Below are 22,176 nucleotides of genomic sequence, written 5' to 3'. Positions count from 1 at the left end.
AGATTGATGTTTAGTTACAGTGTCCAATATAAGTAGACATTTGTACACATCTGAATAGGTTTTTCTCAAATACTTCTTTCCTGATCAACTATTCAGCTTATAACTGTCAGGTTACCAAGGACTACCTTAACCCTTATGTTATTCAGGTTACTTAGAAATTTACATAAACAGACTGATCAAAAATCCTTAAGGAATGCTGTTATTCAGGTTACTTGGAAATTTACCTTAATGCAACTGATTAGTTGAGTAAAAGTTTTAAAGCAGTGTAGTAAGTTCTGTATCTATCTTATTTTGGGCCAGGTCGGTTTGGCAGGATTAAGGAGTTGTACTTGGTGTATTATACGTCTAATGGATAATGGAGGAGAGTTGGGAGATTCTTGTTGCAGCTTTAGTACAAGAATTATTGATCATGTTAATGTAACTGACATTCAAATTGAACAGTTCTAGTAGAAACCTCCAAGCTACAATATTATAAAATGAAATTCAATCCTACAGATTTATACTTCATTTATATCAGTGATAGTAGATTATAACGTATTAACCAAAACTGAATACTCAAAACTGACATCTGAAATAAAAAACAACAACTGAAATCTGTAGACAATTGTTTATTGATCCATTAAAGGTTTATATTTAGATAGGAATTTGTCGACCCTGAACAAGCAGTTAGTTTAGGAAGATGTACAATCACCAATCCCATGCTGCATATAAGGATATGCAAGATATATGAAGGTATACAATCTCGTTAGTAGTGATGCAGGTATTAGATATTAAGTACATGTCCAGGTAAGAAAGGTAATGGGAAGAAAGGTAATGGGAAGAAAAAGCCAAAACCAAAATGAATAGTTGGTCCATAAGAAATGGATGTTACTCATCACCAATTAACTCTGGTTGGTCATCCGATGGGTGGGTCATCTGATGGGTAGGTCATCAAATGGGTTGGTCATCAGATGGGTGGGTCATCCGATGGGTGATGTACCCACAACTGGGAATTTTAAAATGCAATTTAAGTCCAACAATATGAATTCAAACCAATGAAGAAAAAAAAAAAACAGGTAGTGTGAAAAAGAATACCGTTGGGTCAATAAAACAAATTTAAGTTAACTTTTTTTATTTGTCCAGTTTGGGTTGATTTATGTCATAGTTTCTGAAGTTAATGGTTCTGAGATAAACAGTGGGTATGGTTGGTACCTATTCTTTTTGTCCATGTGATGAAAAGTTATAGGGTCTAGGCCATTCAAAGGCTGAGTTACCAGAACCACTTAAATCTATTTGTGACCAAACTGATTCTGAATCCCTAAAACCATTTACAGTCAATAAATAATAATGGTATCTCCAGCATCATTTTCCAAGGTCTGAAAATGAAACATTTATACTAGTCGTGCTTCATTATTAGAGTATAAAAAAAAGATTCTATTCTTAAAGGACCATCCACGCATTATGGTCCTAACCTCCAACCTTTTGGGTCAGATGATCTATTACAAAATGTTAAAATAACCTAATGAATCACTATGCACAAAAGTGAAAGACTTTCCTCTGAGACAGAACTATGAAAGGGAATAAGCTGACCATTTCCTTCAATCTGAAGATGGCTGTCATCGACAAAAATTCCTCCTGAATGTGAATTTATTATTTTATTAGTTGTTGGAATCTACGAGTCACAGTGATTGACAGGTGATGCTTAATACCTTCCTGAACAACTTTCAATGTTAATGACAAGAGGGAAGGCATTTTGCCTATTGTTGAGCTCGCCACACCATTAACCAATTGCTGTTCGGTATTCAAGTTCTACCCGTCTGACGAATCACAATTCATGTACAGTACTTGCATATGCTACCCACACCTTACTAGTAGTGACTGATCAGTCTTGAAATCTGACCTTAAATCACAGATAAAAATAGAAAATACGATGTTGGAAATATTGATCTACTGCAATCAATATAGATGAAACAAAATCCATGCCTTCAATGCTGACATTTGCTGATATTAAAAACAGAAGTGTGGGCTGTTGCTCTCTTAGGCTTTTAAAGGGTAGTTGTCATTGATTGCAGATTATGGTGATTTCATGAATTGATTTTGTTTGGTCTGATTGTTGTATGACATGTGAGATCCATGACGGCATGAGTGAAATGTAGTCATAAAGCCAAGCAAAATATGTGTAGTACAAGATTTTGTGATGCCCAACATGCTAAAACCGATTCCAGTCCAAAAGCACAAAATCAATATAAACACCAATAACATTTAACATTGGTGCCAAGATCATGAAATACTATAAAAAAATCAAAGTTACACTCCAACCTCAATGAAACACATCGAAAGTTCATATCTGAATGACACTATCAAATCGATAAATGGAAGCCATCCAAATAATAACAGTGATGTGCATGTCTCATAAAACCAAGTTATAACTTCCCACACAAGTACAACTATGCAAAGGAATTTAAAATAACGTTTAATAATATTTTAAAATTGTCAAGCTGAAAACTAGTACAGTATCACTATTTTATGTCTGAATTTATCATTATTTCACTTTATGTCTGAATTTATCATTATTTCACTTCATGTCTGAATTTATCATTATTTCACTTTATGTCTCAATTTATCATTATTTCACTTTATGTCTGAATTTATAATTTCACTTTATGTCTGAATTTATCATTATTTCACTTTATGTCTGAATTTATCATTATTTCACTTTACGTCTGAATTTATCATTATTTCACTTTATGTCTGAATTTATCATTTCACTTTGTCTGAATTTATCATTATTTCACTTTATGTTTGAATTTATCATTATTTCACTTTATGTCCGAATTTATCATTATTTCACTTTGTCTGAATGTATCATTATTTCTCTTTATGTCTCAATTTATCATTATTTCACTTTATATATGAATTTATCATTATTTCACTTTATGTCTGAATTCATCATTATTTGACTTATGTCTCAATTTATCATTTCACTTTATGTCTGAATTTATCATTATTTCACTTTATATATGAATTTATCATTATTTCACTTTATGTCTGAATTTATCATTATTTCACTTTATATATGAATTTATCATTATTTCACTTTATGTCTGAATTTATCATTATTTCACTTTATGTCTGAATTTATCATTTCACTTTATGTCTGAATTTATCATTATTTCACTTTATGTCTGAATTTATCATTATTTCACTTTACGTCTGAATTTATCATTTCACTTCATGTCTGAATTTATCATTATTTCACTTTATGTTTGAATTTATCATTATTTTACTATATGTCTGAATTTATCATTATTTCACATGCAGGTAAACATTTATTTGCCTTGTGCATTTTGATCAAGTTATCTGCATCAATGTTTACTCTATTTAATTTTAAAATTTAATTGAAAAAGTCAAACTGAAGCAGTGGTTTGTCATTCAGGAATAATGTTGTGCTTCTGGAATTTAAGGCTTAAATAGAACCGATATTTTAATTTTTATCCGACAGTAAGCCGAGGATTCTTTTCATTAATTATTCATGTTATGTGCTATTTTCAACCTTCAACATCGACATCTGTCATTAGCACTTTCATCACAGATGTGGATAACATTACATCGTTACCACACAGGATGAAAAAAGATATTAGTTTAGTGATGGACAGATTTAAAAAGCTGCAATTTTCATAAGCTAACAGAACATTTCAAAGATATTCCATAAACTTCCTGAATATGTATCTTTAAGCTTAATGTCATCCAATTAGAAAATTGGAAAATATAATCTAGCTTTGGTAAATTTGATCTTCCCAGTCCACAACGAGTCTGTTTTTTTGCCAGCCAGCAGTTCATAATTTTTTTTTAAATTTGTTTATTTCAAGTTTACTATTGATTCTCAAAGTCATCAACCAAATCCACCGACGTTTCAAGTTACTCCAGCAGTACAGCAATTTCTATTGGTACTTCACTAATTGTCGAATAAATTAATTAAACAAAAGATGATCTCATCTTTAAAGGATGATGAAGTTTCTTCTTATTTTTCACTTACGTGCCACTTGAATCTCTCATGGGTGTTTACTTTCCATGCACATTACACCAATTACATAAAGTCTGTTCGCAGCTTTCAGTCTACCTGTAGTTGGTATACCAAAGAAACCAATCCTTCTTAAGCGTGCTGGTAATGAATCAGCAAACTACAAATTGCATCCATATTCATATTTCAGAAATTTTAAATAAGATGGTATAAACAAAATCTTGGTCCACTTAAAGGCGAACAACACACATTTTCATTTAAAAATTAAATTACTTTGTTAAATCTGGTTTCATTTGTCTGCAAACGGCACATAAGATGGTGCGCCACTTTTGTAGCATCTACAATTAATAGAAAATTGTGTAGTGTCATACTATACTGTATTAGTAAACAAATGGAACTGATTACCAGTAAGTACCTTTTTCAAAGGGAGATAATGTATATATAGTTAACAAACATTATAACAGTATTATTTATTAATCAACCTTATGTGTTTAATCTGCTGTGAACACAATTATCATGAAATCTGGCTTTTTTCAATGTATGAATCATTTACTTTAAAAAACTATTAGCAGAAAAAATCCTAAATAGAGATGTTACCAAGTAATTTTTTTCACAATGGTTGGGGGGAATTGGCCAAAAATTATATTTTATAGCACCTACCTTTACATTTATTAAGAAAACATTTTAGCAAGTTAAACCAAAGGTGGAAATGCATGAACTTTGAACTGGCAGCAAAAATAGTGAATCTGCAGTAATAGATTTTGAGCTGTTTTGTGAAAAACTATGTCTGGCAAAGCTGAACATCACTGAGACTTATTTCCCTTGACCCTTGATTAATAACCATGTAGCATCACATTTTTAAATGCTTTTTACACTCACGCCCACATAGTTACCATCTGTTCTTGACCTACAGTAAGTAGGGGGGTCTACTAAGCAATATTGGCTGGACCAACATTGGTTTTTCTGGGGGGTATTAATTCTTGTTCCATTATACTCTTCTTTATAGGTGAATTACTGGCAAATTTTTTGCAAGCAAAACTGGACCTTGTCCACTTGGAAATTTCTTATGAGTAAACAAGCCTGTAAAATCCAAGAACATGTCTTTGAAAATTGAATGTTGGAGTAGTTGGGTGTGTGAAAAGGCAGGTAGAGGGGTTATCCAGTTTGGATCTAGGATAACACTGAGCTAAGCAAATCGCCATCATCATTTGCTCATTACTGTGGTCAAGTTATTTTCAAATGGCATTCTGAATGGTAATTGATGCTGCGTGTAAAAATGCAGGTGTCCAAAAAAATGGGTGTAAAAAGTCACTTTTATATGTGCCTCAATACTTTCACAGCTGCTATACTTATCTGGACAGTATACAATCAAATGACCCTAAATAGAACAAGGCACTCATACTGTGTCTGCTGACATGCTGCCATGTTGTTTTTTTTCCTGCAGTTTTAAGCAGGCTCCAAGAGATCTGGTGTTTTTATCATTTGAATACTTGTCTTAAACATTTTGTATTCTGATTCAAAAGTTTTCTCATCGTCTCTTAATTTATACCACATAATATATGTCAGCAACATAATCACAAATTATGATGCAGATATCTGCCATTTAAAATACTGTATATGGTCGCTTTTAAGTCAAGTCAAACTTCAAACTGCACAAACCATGATCTGCCATTGCATAATACACCAGCAGATCCAAGTCTGTGCAGCTTGTTAGGAGTAATCAGCTGAACAAACAACACAGATCCTGATCTGCAGGTGTATTATGCTATGGCAGATCAGGATCTTCCTTATTTGCCTCAACTTATAAACAAGTTTGTACACTTCATTAATTTTTCAGAAGCCGATGTTATCTGCAATACCATTTGAAATCAGCTTTAGAATTATGGGGCAACTTGAACAAGTTACAATCTGGCCTCCAAGAAGTGAGCCCAGGTTTAGGACATCATGGTAGCAATAATGGATGCATGATGGTACCATCTTCACTTAGGACCAACTAGGCATTATAAAAAGTCTACTGCTGAAAACCTCATGTTGCTATATCCATCGACTTGGCGAGGAGTAGAGATGACAATATTTTATAATATAAGACTTTAAGTCAAGAATAGCAACAGCAAGAATTTTAAGATGGTGGCCATATTGGATGTCAGACTGACACCATTTTTTATTTAGTGCCAACAGGGTTCCTGCAGACTTAACAAAAACAAATTCCATGACTTCTCCACAACTTTTCCAGGGCCATTTTACAAAACTCAAGGACTACAATATCAAACGTAAATCGTGTCCTGTTCAAAACAAGTTTTTTTAATCAGTGCTAGGCACTCTATGAAATTAGTAATCAATTTTTTTAACTCCATTGTCAGAAATACCATGACCATTCCAAAACTCTGCTAGATTTTGGGAAATTACATGACTTTTCAATGCCTTTGAAATTTATATTTAAATTTCAAAAACATTCCCAGGATTCTAGACATCATAAGAAATCTTTCCGTGAAAAACATCATGTTGATACAATCATCCATTCAGGAGAAGTAGCAACATTTTTAAAATGGTGGCCACATCAGAGGTTGGTTTCAGCATAATTTTCATTTAAGACCCAACTAGATTTCATGAAAAAGTCTTAGTGAAAACCCTAAGTTCATACGACCATCCATTCCTGAGTAGTAACTATGATAAGATTTTCATGATGGTCATTATCACAGCCATATTGGCCCCCAGATCAACACTTTTATGAACATCCATTTTGGAGGAGTAGTGACATCAGAATTTTTAAGATGGCCACTGTGCCAGCCATATTGGATGTTCAAGCAGCACCATTTTCATTTAGGACCAACTAAACCATAGGATGTATGAGTACGTAAAGTTTCAAGGCAGTTCTAATTGTTCTTCACGATACGTTGCAATAAACTTGTGCTAATGGACGGACGGACGTTGGACAAAAGACCATCCTGTATCCAGAGAGCTAAACAAAATCACAAAGGTGGATTAGGGATGCAATAACAAGCGTCCGTATTACCCCGATTAAATTACCAACCCCACATTGTATTTCTAAGCATCACATATTGGGTATAAAATATGGGAGTAAATAATGTTAATTAAAAGGAAAAGCAAATCAAATGATTAGTATAGAAAGCAAATATTATGAAATCAAATTAAACTGTGAATAAGAATGTTGTGTAAACGTGCAATTATTCCCAACTTACCAATGGTACCCAATGGAAAGCGGTTGAGCGGTTTACCTAAACAACCCGCCTTTTCATACCCTGCTAAAATAAGCACCGCACACCCGAGCAGGCAAATAGGAGACTTCATGCTTCTTTACAGTTTATCCATGCTAGAGAAAGAATAGGTTAGTAAGGTCCAGAGTTAGAAGAGGAAACAACAGCAAACATTCTCTGACTCCGAAACCAGCTGCTACTGATGTTGCTTCTACTACATCCAAAATGGCAGGTGCTTGTTTAATATTCATGAGCCAGAACTACGTCATACTGACGCCTGCTAACACCTCTCTATCGGTGGCCATTCATGTCATAAAGAAGCAGAAGTGACGCGTTTGAAAGTATCGCAAATAAATAAATTCAGGTCTTGCATACAAATTTAAAAAAAAAAAACAACAAAAAAAAAAACAAACAAGTAATACGTTTGTAGCTGCTTGGTCAATAGTATATGCTACACAATATCATACAACATCAATGGGAAAATAATTAATACATAAAAATAAATGAAAACCTTGACTATACAGCAAAACTGCTTGGGAGCAAAGATTCTGGTTTTTTTTTTTAAATAATTCGTGATTGCGTGTCGTACACAAATTAAGTGGCGTACTAAGGATAAATGGCGCCCGGGACGACGATGAAGGCCCAAATGGGTTTTGGTGCCCCAAGATCTCTGGAGCCCTTGGTTTTGGTGCCCCAAGACCTCTGGCGCCCGGGGCAACCCCCACCCCGTTAGTACTTTATTGCACAATTTAGTTGCATACTAGCATTCTTGATACATAATCTCGTATCGCTAGTTTATACTGTCGACTACAACTGCCCCCTTCCCCCCCCCTCTCTCTCTCTCTCACTCTCTAACAGTATAACGGTTTGCGATAACCAACCGTTTTTCTGTTTTATTTGTTTGTCTTGTCTGTGGTTTGTATTTGCCTTTGAAAAGGACTCATTAGAATCGAAAGCGCTCAGGCTAGCTAGATACCAGTTTCGCACTGTTCGTCATCGTCATATTTAAATTATAGACGCAATCGCACTGTTCGTTGTCAGTTTATTGCATTTTAATCAATCCCTGACACACGTGATCCTTTGGTGAATCCAGTGCACTTGAAAGGTGTGTTATTCGCCATATGATTTGTGGTCAGTATAAGTGGTCCAACCCAATTCAGGAGAACTGTGTGCTGTCTGTGCCGGTATATCAGGCAGACTGTCCGACCGTCTGTGTGTCTATATGGATATGGAAGATGATGTAACCATCAAGGCCATACGAAAACGAAACCGCTAATTTGTAAACTTGTGCGCATCAAGGATCCATGAAGGGTGTGTGCGGCCGATACAAGTGTGGGCCAGCCCAACTGTGTGGTTTGTCAGTGGAAGCATTTGCACGTTTCTACAAATATTTATGAATCATACGGCTGTACAAATGACAGTCATATTTGTTTCAACTGATTGTTGTTACAACTGAGTACAGTTGGGTCATTTTGATTGCTTGAGATTATATGAATCTTAATTCCATTACGTGAGGTTTTATGAATCTTAGTCATACATTTCAATATATTAATCTTTTTTTTTTTTTGGTTTATTTTCCTATTTGGGAATGTTTGGATAAAGTAAATGAATGAGACGCATGTGTAGAGCGTGAAAGAATCACTGTATTTGTAGAATATGTATATTTTATTCATATCGTAAACTTGAATCTTTCATCACATTGTGTTGTGTTGTGATTTGATCCAAGCTTCCATTCAGGTCTATCCTGTTATTATATATATATATATATATATATATATATATATATATATATATATATATATATATATAAACTCAATTTGTCGAATTGTCCACTGAACTTAGACACAAATACACAGTGATCTCATTTAAGAGTGCTCTTAAAACTCACCTATTTCGACTGCAAGAACAAACTTAAAGACCTAACAATGTTTCCTACCTTAAATATTTGCAGCATGTTTTTTATGTTTTCTAATTTCATGGTGTTTGTTTTTTATAATCATATCATTATATGTTGTTTTTTGTGTTTTTTGCTCTATGTGTTGTCTGTTGTAAAGCGATTAGAGCTTCTGAAGATTAGGCGCTATACAAAGTCCCCATTATATATATATATATATATATATATATATATATATATATATATATATATATATATATATATATATATACACACATATATATATATATACATATATATATATATATATATATATATATATATATATATATATATATATATATATATATATATATATATATGAGAGAGAGAGAGAATTATAAACATACACCAGACAGAACGGATAAACGCTTGACAATAGTAGGCAGAATATTTAATAAAAATCATACAAATCATACAGGTTTTTAGTTTTTTAATTTGTACTCTACGGAGATTCGAATATTAGTCTAAACTGCATAGATAACTGACCTGAATCAAGCTTGTATCGAGAAAGAAATTCAGATTTTCAACCCAGACGAAATCTACTGATTCATTCTATTTACTATCCGACGTAACTCCTTGTAATTATATAATTATTGATATATAATGTTCGCGGATCCTTTGCAGTCAATTTTGACAGATCGCCTCAGGGACGAACCTGACTGAATATCATATGCTCGCCATTGTAAATTATGCGTCGCCTCTAGGATCTGAATTGATTATCCACTCCCATCGATCATGATTTGCTCGCTTTTGTAAATTTTAATTTGGCTTCGTTGCCTGAACTGATTAACTAACACGAGATGTGAAAACAGATAGTTGGTATGGAGAGCGGTAGGGGGTGGACGCCACATAATCTTCTAATCCTCCCCTTTGTTAGTTCCCCTCTATCCATTTTAAAAAACGAAAAGCATCAAGGATATTAAAAATGCATAAAACTTGGTCATTCGATTGATTGATTATTAATTTATGACATAATTTTCGCCATGGGGTCCCAAACACTGTCGAATTATTGGCATTTCAACGCAAACGGAAGCTTCCGATGAAAACAAGCAAACAGATTGCTTGCTTTCATTTCTGGTTTCTAGAATAGCCTATTTCAGCATAATCTGTGTCGCCTGCGTCCAATATTTGCGATGTCTAATTTTGATATTTCTAAAACAGTTTAAACAAATAAATTGTAGGAACTCTCTTATAAATGTGTTCAAAGAGATATAAACAAATTTACGGAATTATCGAGATTTTCAAAGATGGTGAACTAGATCACATCTGTTGCTTGAAAACATAGACATGGCAACCATGTTTCTAAAGAACTCCCATTTGATTCGAAATGCCAACAAGTTGATAGTGTTTATCACCCACCCACCCCGGCGATAATCAGGTTAGAATTTGTATTCAATGAAACGACTAAGTTATGTTTATCACTTTTTATATCCTTGATGCCATCTGTTTTTAAAATTGGTAGGGAGTACAAACAAACGGGTTGGTATGAGAATACATTTTATATTTTATTTTTATTCTTTTATATTATTTTTTTTATCGCGTTTAGTAATAACTGTAACATCTTTAATCCTTCCCATCGGAAGGGCATTCCCCAGCCCTGCTCATTCCAGGTAAATGTCAGTTTGCATTAGCTGTGATATCGTCTGAGGTGGGTAGATAGCTTTAGTTTGAACCTGCTAAACATGATCATAATTGAAATGAAAGAACTCCGCTTTGATCAAATGCTTTCAGTTTATTGAAGCTGAAATTATAGATGCCACACTTTACTTTGTTCACCGGTCACTGTTGGCACAAAAGTATAATAATTTTTAACTGGTTACTTTTGTAGAGAATGGAAATTTACAGGGAAAAAAAGGATCGTACCTATTTTTTTTTCGTTTATGGCATGTACGGCCGTAAATACTATTTTACCGGTTCCACCCACTCCGGCTAAGTAATCAATAAGCAACTTCGGCTACAAAACACAGATAATAGTGGTGGAATACAAGACCGGTGTTACTGATCAAAATGGGTGGATAAACATTCAACTTCTAATTTGTTCGGTCACAATGAGATTCTGATACTCCTTCTTGAGAAGTAAAGTTTGTTTTATCATCGACAATGGCATGTACAAAGCAAACTTGAGAAAGCTATTGGCAACCAAGGCTGCTCGTAAGAGCGCATAGCAACTTTAAGAAAGAAGTAAGGAATCAATGGAACAGTATACGAAAGTATAAAATTATATAAAGAAGACTTACAAATTTATAGAAAGAAGAAACATAGAAGGTGAATTATACTCACGAACAAGAAAGCGAGAAAAAATGGTGGCGGCCCACAATGCGATAAAGAACTTGGAAAAATACTTTACAACCAGGAGAATAGAAACAGAAGAAGGGTCATTCCTTGAATGCTTCTATATCAGGAGGGTTCCCAAGAGCTGGACATGAGGACTATACCGAGAGAAAAAGTACCTGCTACATCAACCGTAATAATAGCCCTGAAAACTAGAAATCTGGACATACTACAACAAATATACTCTGTTAACAGGAAGGGATATGAGGGATGCATACTAAGACCCGTGGGGAATTTTTCCGGTCCTACCGTATGGAGAATTAAACATCTCGGGAGAGACGGTAGTAGTTTTTAAAAAAAACAATACCACTCCTAAAAAAAATCAAGAAGCAGACAGGAGATCTCCATCTATCCGACATTCCCATGGAGATACTTCTAGAAGACAGTTGACCGTTTCGAAAATAAATTTGGCGTAAAAGTGGAAAAAATCAATTGGCGACCGTGTCGGGATTCTCAGTATACAACGGGAGTAGAATACTGGAAATTGAGAAGACAAAACTTAGAGGAATTAAAAGAGCTTTCTATCTACATGGATTCTTGAAAAAAGCTTGGTGCAAGCGATGCATACACAAGAGAAAGTGTAATAGCTGTGGAGAGATGGACACACTCCACATAAATGCCCCTCAAACCCCAGCTGAGACCCACACAGGGAGACGGGAAAGTTAACAAATTTACACTGCAACGCTGGAAATTTTCCCAACTATTAGGCAGCACGAACAACAACAAGAACCACCAGGACAAAAACAAAAACAACAACATCAACAAGAAAGTCATACACAAGAGGCAGTAAAACAGAAACAGCAATACCGTGAGCAAAACAAGCTTCAGCAGCAGCAAGAGAACCAGAAACAAGAGATGGAAGACAAAAACAAAAAAATACACAAGAACATCAAAGCTCAAAACATCAAAAAGGAGAACAACAACACCAACTGGAACAAAAGCAAGTCCAGCAACAACAACAAAAGAAATTACAGAAACAAGTAACAGGAATACAGAAATCAAAAGCAGACGATATCAAAGTGAAAACAAGGATGGGAGAAGAAGAAGAAACAACAAAGAAACAAACACAGCCGATAATTAATAAGGAAAACACACAACAAGGGAAACAGAAACAGATAGAACAAAAACTAGGCGAAGAAAGGAACAAGGAAAAAACAAAGCAGCAAAGCGGCACCTACAACTGCAACAGTACAACCAACACAATCGTGATCTAACAGAGGAACAGACAGAAATATTGCTGGAAGACGTGGAAGACTATGATAAATGCCTAGAAAATCAGCCAACTACAATGATAGCACCAAAAGAGATAGTAACAACAGAACCCAAGCAAACAACCTCGATAGAAGAAGAAATAAACAGAGAGATAGACGTCGAAGAAGGGCAATGAAGAGACAAAAATGAGTGAGACATACCTACTGGACGATGATGAATCCCTTGAACAGATCTTCCAGCACTGGGGCATCATGCCGCAGACATGTAGCATGATGTCCCACCCAGTCACATTATCCTGACACCAGGCCGACCAGTCCTAGCACTAACGTCTTAATGCTGAGCGCCAAGCGAGGCAGCTGTTAGTACCATTTTTGTAAGTCATTGGTATGTCTCGGCCGGGGATTGAACCCACGACCTCCCGCATCCTACAATATGTAATATATAAATATACAAAAGCAAAAATAAATAAATATGAAATTGATGCAAAGATTAAACATATAAATTAATAATAACAAGATATCAGCCAAGGAGGGCCCCCTATATGGTCTGAAAATTTCAACCAGGGAGAGCACCCTCCCCAACGAAATGTCACAATGAGATGAAACTAATCCAGCGTTATGTCTGGACGCATATAGCAACTTAAGATTATCGTCATGAAGGGAGCTATACCCCGAATGATGGACTTGATATAATGCAAATATTAGTATGCCTAATATACACATACAATAATACTCCTGATATATATATACATACATTAATACTCCTGTTATATATATATATATATATATATATATATATATATATATATATATATATATATATGCAACAAACTGCCAATTAACACTGCAGGCCTGGTCTTTAAGTTACGAGTCTAAGCGGTTTCAAACTACGTTTTATGTTTTGTCAAAGGAGATTACAAGCTAGAGACAAACAAACAAACAATAAAAATGCAAACAAACCTTTAATTTACACAGGTTTACATGCCTATTTGTAGTGGAAACATTTTTTAAAAATTTATATGTTGCGCATGACTGGTTTAAACTCAGATGATAGAATGGCAACCCAGTTGATATTGGCCTACACAAGGAGGATCAATATCACCATCGGTTTTCATATTGTAACTAACTTATTTTTTTTTTTATCTATACATTTTATTCGCTTGAAAATAAACGCAATCTATTTGGACTATCTTGGCTATTTCTGCGGTGGACTGACTATATGGTTGACCGAGAAGTTAAGAATGGAAAATAAGATTAGATCATTTGTAGCTTCTCTGTCAAGCCTTGGTTCGTAGATAGCCAACGTGGTTGGAGCCTTCGACAAACATTAGCGGTATGAGTCGTGGGATTCACTTCGAAGTTGCTAATGCACGATGATTGTGTTTACAGCCCAATTTTGTAAATTATATAATTTATTGAATTGTTGCTCATTGTTCACTAGCTAACTTATAACTGCTACTGTTTTTGTGATTTTTGTTGGTGTTATTATTACTCCCATGGTCAATGGCGACACTAGTCAATGGTTATACCACTTTACATTAGGAAAACTGATGACGTAATTATTCCTTCTTTTGTAAGTCAATACCAGTTAGGTTGCCATTTTATCAGTTAGTTACGTACTAAACACAACGTTTCACACAATACTTCCGTTGGACATACTTGTTTAAAATTTTAATTCAGCACTTTATTTATTGTTTGTCTTGTTCGCCTCTGTTTTGTGATTGCCCCTGATAATGAGTCGATATAGACAGATAACATTACTAGTAACCTACTAATGACACTATAAAGATGCATATTTAGTCACTGATGCGGACATATAGTCGAATTTCTTGCAAAGTACGGGTTTGCTATTGCTACAGATTTCCTTGAAACACAAAATAATTTTTGTAGATTATGAAAAGTTCATTTTGGTCCCTAACACGGGACTAAAGTAGCTACGATGTCATAGCCTCAACTTGATTTGTTGTGGTTGAGGCTACGAACTGATCCCATGTCATGTAATGGAGAAAACAAAATCATCACTAAAGTCAGAAAAACAAACAGTGTACAATTCAACTACATAAGTATAATCATGTTGTGTAAGAAGTTTCGCTTATTTTGAATTTATTAAGCCCTTACACGATAAAATAAATTGGCATGGTTACTCTAACCTTATCTTGTCCGCCATGACAGATAACGCGAGACTCTCGCCGTGACCCCTTTTCTACGTAAAGCTTGCCAGACGATATTTTTGATATTCTACGCTATATTATTATCAATCAAGTGCGAATAATCGTTTCTTGGTGGAATTTCAAAATTGCCGATAAACCGTATTTACTTTTAATGCACAGAATTTCTGACCCAAACGGCGCCAAAATTTTAATACGATTTGTTTACATTTCCAAATAAGGCGTCAATGTCCTTATATGGCACACAAACAAAAGAGGCTGAGAACGGAAGTAATCATTATTTGAAATAACATGGCGGACGATCTAAACGAAAATATTGCTTGAAAAAGGTAAACGAGATTTTACAACTATTTCTACAAAGATTTTCGATACTTCCGGTATTAAATAAGAGGACTACTCAATTTATTGGATTATATGCAAGGAATATGTTTAAAGTGTTATTATTAGGCTAAAAGTGCGCCGGGTGTGAATCACACCCGGCTTGCTCCATTAACGCGTATGTGCTCATGTTAGTACCCTGTCCACGAGGTACGAGTAAGGGTACTAATATTAGTACTAGGGACTAAAGGTGTGTGTTTATATCGTAAGGTTTACAAAGAGTCAATTGTAAAGGCTTGGTTAACAGCTTTTCCGACACCTTCCTTTTGATATTTTTAAGGCAGTCAGCATATTGCCCAGGCTATTTATAGCCTTGTCATTATTGTTTTTTGTTTTTTTTTCTTTCTTCGTCTTCTTTTTAGCTTAGTCATTTATACAGTGTAATTGCGTGTCATTTGCGTTCAATTGCCTTTTTCTGAAATACTGGACTTTTAATACACCTGCGTTACAAGACCTGAGAGCAAACGCAGCTGTGTCTATTTCTAAATGAGCAATACAGAATAATAAATATTTCCTAGACCCATTCAACCAGGTTTTCTTAAAGCTTCAGTCTCAATGAGACACAATTATCGTCATTATTTCCTTAAAATCGTTTCTTTTTACACTTAAAAACGCGATTGAATCAGGACTTTCATGCCATAAAACTATAATGACAAACGGACAAAAGTTATACAATTCAGCATATTTTAAAATACGTTGCCTTGTATGGTCCTTTTTATCTACACAAATGATATGCCCACTTCCCTCAAAAGCACCATGGGACTATTTGCTGATAAAATTACCATTCGATTATTTGATGGTAAAATTACCATTCGACTATTTGATGGTAAAAGTACCGTGCAACTATTTGCTGATAAAAGCACCATTCAGTTATTCTCTGATAAAAATACCATTCGACTATTTGCTGAGAAAAGTACCATTTGACTTTTTGCTGATATAGAATTGAACATCTGACTACACAGATTTCGAATAATACAGACTGCGAACGTCTGCAAAGTGATCTATACAAATTAGAAAACTGGGAATCTGACTGGTTTATGTCCTTCAATATTGACATATGTGACGGTATTAGAATTAGAAGGGGAAAAAAAAACGAACCCAACCACATGTAATTATGACTTACACATTGCGAATCTGATATCATTGGACTTAGTCAAGTATTTGAGAATAAATATCTCCAAAGAATTGTCTGGAAAAAGAATCTATATTAATAATAGTACTATCCAGGCAAATAACACATTAGTAGTTACCAACAGAAACATCCAAATAATCGAAAGAAAGGACAAAAACGACATATAAAGCATATATATGACTTTATTTATGGTACTTCTCAACTTGGGGGGGGGGGTCAGTGGTAAAAAAAGCCATCCATCAAATTAAAATGATTCAACACACGGCTTTTCGATATGTTTTTAAATGATTCAGCACAGGGTTGTCAACCGCTCTGATGGTCTAGTGGTTAGAGCGTCCGCCTCGGATGTGGGAGGTCGTGGGTTCGAGCCGTAGCCGAGTCATACCAAAGACTTATAAAAATGGTACTAACAGCTGCCTCGCTAGGCGCTCAGCATTAAGAGGTTAGTGTTAGGACTGGTCTGCCTGCTGTAAGGATAATTTGACTGGGTGATACATGATGTTACATTTTTGCGGCATGATGCCCCATTGCTAGACACAACTATAAACTGCCACACTGAAGACATCGTAGCGAAATGATTGCAAAATTGTTAAAACTACGTTACAATTTCAAATATCTCTCTCTCTCTCTCTCTCTCTCTCTCACACACACACACACACACACACAGGGCTGTCAATGATTTAATTGTTACTACTGCATTGTATCAAACTTAGTAACAAAAACAACAAGTTTCCCTATCATACAAAGTGAAAACGTAAAAGGAACTTACAGTATTGTGAATTCAATCACAAATAATCATAGCAGTTCTATCACAAGTACACAGGGGCCCCGAGTGGCCGAGTGGTCTAAAGCGCTCTCCGTTACGGATCACTGCCATCTCACCTCTGTTTGCTTGGGTTCGAGTCTCGGATTCAGCCTTTTGTAATCCCCCACTTGACCTATGTCACAATATCATTCTGTAAACAGGTTCGCTTCTAGATCCTTTAAGGTCATAATTAATGCTATGTATTGAACAAAAACCAAAGTAAACATATGTTTATAATTTACAAACAATACAAAAATCAGATACACACAAAAACCCTATCCCATTATGTACAAAGTTCAAGCGCACTTACTATACATACATCAACACATGGATGACCTGTATATTCTTAAATGATTAAATGATTTAACATAGATCTGTCAAATCTATTCTTAACTGAAAGAACACACCGAAACAACAAAGGTTTGGAAGTTACCTATCTTGTCTCTTTTATAGTATGATAGACAAGGTCCTATCTCAGAATGGGCCATGGGAGTAATCTGAGGTAATTTTGTCACTCGGGATGATTTTGTATTCCTTCAGATTATTGCTTCTTTTTTCAACACCAAGCTCGCGTTGAGCACCTTGTTAAACCTTTAAAAATATTTTTTGTTCCGAGCTACAACCTCTATAACCTGGAACAACTTGCCTTCTGAGCTGGTAAATGGGCCAGACATTGCACATTTCATGGCAGGCGTGTCATCATCCACTCTATAATCACTATACTTCTTATTTATTTTATTATTTTATTTCTTCTGTCATTCATATTATAATTCATCCATTTACTCATTCACTCCTTATTATGTTTCCTTCATATAACTTGAGCACCCCCTTATTTCAATCCCGATTTCATGTTTGAATCGTTGTGCACTAGATCAGATTCCAGCTATACAATTCAGTTCCTTTTCTAGGCATACGAATTATTTGTTTCTAAACGAAATACGTGCACAGTCAATGCTACTGTATGCAAGCTCTAAGTGATCGACCATTTCATTGACGGGAGGGGGGATTAGGCGGGTGAGGGGTGTCCTGGGATTTTCTTTAGAGGCAGGATATTTTTTACATTACCTCAAGATAATTATTTTTCAACTAATATAATTAATATAATGTGGCTCTTTTTGCTATAAATGAAAGCAAGATTTGTTTTGTGTCGGGCTAATTCAGAACCATATATTTTTAAAAATAACCTCTGTCCACTCCCACCCCCTTCCCCATGGAAGGTACGGTTACAGACAGTAGATATATTGTCGTGACAAGCTGGAATTATGTGCAACCATTCGTCCAACAACTCAATCTCGTCGAGTTGTACTACGATTAGGTAAACATTTACACCCAGCATACTGATTATTATTACATCGGTCCACTGGAATGCCTTGCAATAGCTGACTTGACAGCGCGAGAGGTAATTTTCCTCAACATATCAAAATCGCAACACAGGTATTTTCCGGCAAAGTGTCTACGTCATCATCTGAATTTGCATTCTTACTGAGGTTCGAGTATACATCATTATGATCATGGGAGAAAGGTGTTGAAGCCTTTGAAGGAGCAGCAAGCGTAGCATACCAGACCATCACGCATCAAATTTGTGACGAACAAGGTTATCGGATCTGCACGCGATGTGTCCCTGAGCAATGCAAATTACTCCAATATCTTCTATGCGAAATAGCATGTAATGTGCATAAACGCCGTACAATACCAAACAAAGAGACAACAAACCATTGTGACGTTAACACTACATTGGAACTTTTGATTCACACGTACTACTTACACAACGATGGTCTGAAACCACATGAACAATATTTTGTTTAAAAGAAGAAAAGGGTGGGAAGATTATGATCATATTTGCTAAAATCATACACTCACTCAGTCTGATTAAAATAAGATCTCCATTGTCCTACGTGAAGATCATGCATGGCCCTGTTAGGGGTCATGTTTTGATAACCTTTGAATTAGCCAATGGAAACGTACCTTTCACAAATCTGAAAGTGAATCAGATAGGAATCATATCACAATTATTACTTCCGGTTCAATGCCTACTCCTTTTGGTGGTGAAACCAGAGCTAGAGTTAGACATTCTTAGTATTGACTTAAAGGCCATTGTTTACTCTTTAGAAGTAGCATGACGGTGTGGTTGTCAGTGTGTATTTCGGTGACAGTGCGCAGTGAATAATGAAGCACTGATGATGATTTGGTAGTGAAACATGTTACACAATGCACGGTGTTTTGTTTATAGTCCAGCCTCTCACAAAATAAAAAATAAAAAAAAAAAAAAAACGCAAAAATCAAAACAAACGGATAAGCTATGACAAGAACTTCACCGTGAGTTCATCGTTGAATGTACTACTTTGAATATGATATGATTTATTATCATCTGGATACAATGGAAAGTTTAGTACTGAGAAACAAATGTAGAGAATATATAATAAAATTAAATGTGACCTCGTTCCAAATCGTTCGGCACACATTGATGATCTTCAACTCTAGTGTTCAGTCTCCCAAACACGAAGATATAAAGCTTGATATGATTGGTTGATAAAATTAGTGATTATATTAATAACAGATGTCACCAGAACACGGCAGCGAAGCGGTCGCTGCCAGATCTTTACGTAGGACAGTGGAGTGTGTGGATGCGTGATTAGGATTTTTAACGTAGCTTGAACAATTTGTCAGTCATATCGCTACGATGTCTGCAGTGTGGCAGTTTATAGTGATGTCTAGCACTGGGGCATCATGCCGCAGACATGTAGCATGATGTCCCACCCAGTCACATTATCCTGACACCAGGCCGACCAGTCCTAACACTAACCTCATAAGGCTGAGCGCCTAGCGAGGCATCTGTTAGTACCATTTTTTGTAAGTCTTTGATATGACTCTACCGGGGTTCGAACCCACGACCTCACGTAGGACAGTGGAGATATGACTTTAATCCAATTTCGCATTACTATAATAATAATAATAATAATAAAGATAATAATAATAATCACAAACAATTATCTTTAACGAGGATTACACATTAGGTCATGTCTGACCCATCTGCCATGTGGTCCTCAGTTTTTGTAATCGGCTATGTTAAAAATATTTTAAAAAAATACACAGAATAAAAATACAAGACCATGCACATATCCAGGCATAGTCGCACACTCATTCATACATATATAACATGAATGACTATATATCGAATACGATCTGGACATATCATTTGTGGATATGATGATAAAGTTTTATATTCATAGCTTTTAATATGTCATTCCAGCTGGTCGAGAAAAAATTTCTTAAATGATATTTTAAAAGAAGCAAGGGAAGTTAAATTACGTATCGTCATTGGTAAGGAATTCCAATCAGAAGCTGAAGATCTTTGTTAGTCGTCGATCGGAGATCACGCGCAGAATTCGACGATCTTAGTTCAATTATGTTAGAGATATAATCTGGAGAAAGACCGTTTAAAGACTTGTATGTTATAATTCCTTTAAAATAAAGAATACTTTTTTGTATAGCTGGCCATTGCAGACGTGAAACAAAACATTCGAGAGAGCCATAACAGGAAGTTTCAGTATTATTCGGGCTTTCCTTTCCTGCAGTTTATCAAATCTGGACAGATTATACTTGTAAGTGTTTCTCCATATGGTACAGACGTAATCTATCAGTGTTAGTATATAACCCGAAAAATAAATTTCAAGTGATTGGGGAGGTAGAAATTTAGAAAGCAATTTTAACAGCTATTCTTTTGACTACCATTGCACATAAGTGATCGATATGCGCATTCCAGCTGATGTGTTGATCAATGTAGTTATTGATGTTGATAATAGATACGTCTAATCTATTTTGAGTTAGAAGTAAATCTAGTTAGTAGATAGACGCTGCCTTGTTCCGATTGTCATACATGTCGTTTCAGAGATATTAATATTCATTTTGTTTTGATGACACCAAACTGATACATTGTTGAGGTCGATTTGAAGTTTATTTTTAATGGAGTCTAGAGATTTACCAGATAAATACAATGTAGAATCGTCACCGAAAAGATATGTGTTAGAGTGCGCTAGATACAAGGCTATGTCATTGATAAATAGTAGAAAAAGAAGAGGTCCTAACATAGTTCACTGAGGAATACCACTTAAGATATGACTTGGTTCAGATATATATGTACCCGTGCAAACAACCCGGTGTCTGTTGATGAGATTCGACATGAACCAGACAACTGAGTTTGGAGACAACTTGGAGGCTGAAAGTTTTTTAATCAGCACCGAATGGTCAATCAAATCGAATGCTTTTATAAAATCAATGAAGATTGCGCCAGTAAGTTCGCCTGATTCTACTGCTAGTAGCCATTGGTCTATACTTTTTGCCAATGCAGTTTGACAGGAATGATTCTGTCGAAAACCTGACTGTGATCTAAGGAGGAGCTGGTACTTATACAAACATCTGAGAATATGCTTGCTGACATGTTTTTCAATAATTTTTTAAAGTACGAATATGACAGATATGGATGGATTGTTCGATGGGTCATTCTTTTCATTTTCCTTATAAATTGCGAATACTTTTGCTAATTTCAATGACTACTGGAATGTACAGGAAGAGATAATGCAGTTAATTATTTCTTTCAACGACTCTGAGATTGATAAAGCCGACATTCTCAGAGTTTTGGGGGTGAATTCCATCTAGATCAGCTGATTAATTTGTGTCAAGTTTATTGAGAATATCAAAAGTGTCATTTATTGTTATTTAGGGAATGTTGAAACTAACATGATCGGGTATCCTTTCATTCACGAACTGAGTAAGTTTGTCTATATTAGGCTCTGTGTGACTAGACCTGTCAAGCTTTTGCGAGATATTAGTAAAATAATGGTTCAGTTGGTTTGCAATATCGAGCTTATCAGTATAACCAGTACCATCATTTAAAAAAAATCACATGGAGCTAGAGGTACAGGTTTCGTTGAAGTTAGATTTCATAAGAGATTCCAGATGGGTCTGTTATCGGAGTTTGATGTGATGGCTTCTTTAAAAAA

General features: G+C 35.3%; 1 protein-coding gene across 1 annotated transcript in view; it reads right to left on the bottom strand.

Moving 5' to 3' along the window:
• LOC149776034 (receptor-type tyrosine-protein phosphatase N2-like) overlaps positions 1-7,444 on the bottom strand; it is a 520,769-nt gene extending 513,325 nt beyond the window's left edge. Inside the window, exon 1 of the mRNA XM_089941917.1 lies at positions 7,201-7,444. Coding sequence (XP_089798043.1) covers positions 7,201-7,309 — 109 coding nt within the window. The 5' untranslated portion in view covers positions 7,310-7,444. The remainder of the gene's footprint in view (positions 1-7,200) is intronic.
• Between the last annotated feature and the right edge of the window lie 14,732 nt (positions 7,445-22,176).

Source organism: Sinohyriopsis cumingii, chromosome 18 (genome assembly GCF_028554795.1).
Source record: "Sinohyriopsis cumingii isolate HCF-2022 chromosome 18, ASM2855479v2, whole genome shotgun sequence".
Classification (NCBI taxonomy): domain Eukaryota; kingdom Metazoa; phylum Mollusca; class Bivalvia; order Unionida; family Unionidae; genus Sinohyriopsis; species Sinohyriopsis cumingii.
The sequence above is the reverse complement of the archived record's forward strand: the minus strand, read 5'-3'. Positions and strand labels throughout refer to the sequence as shown.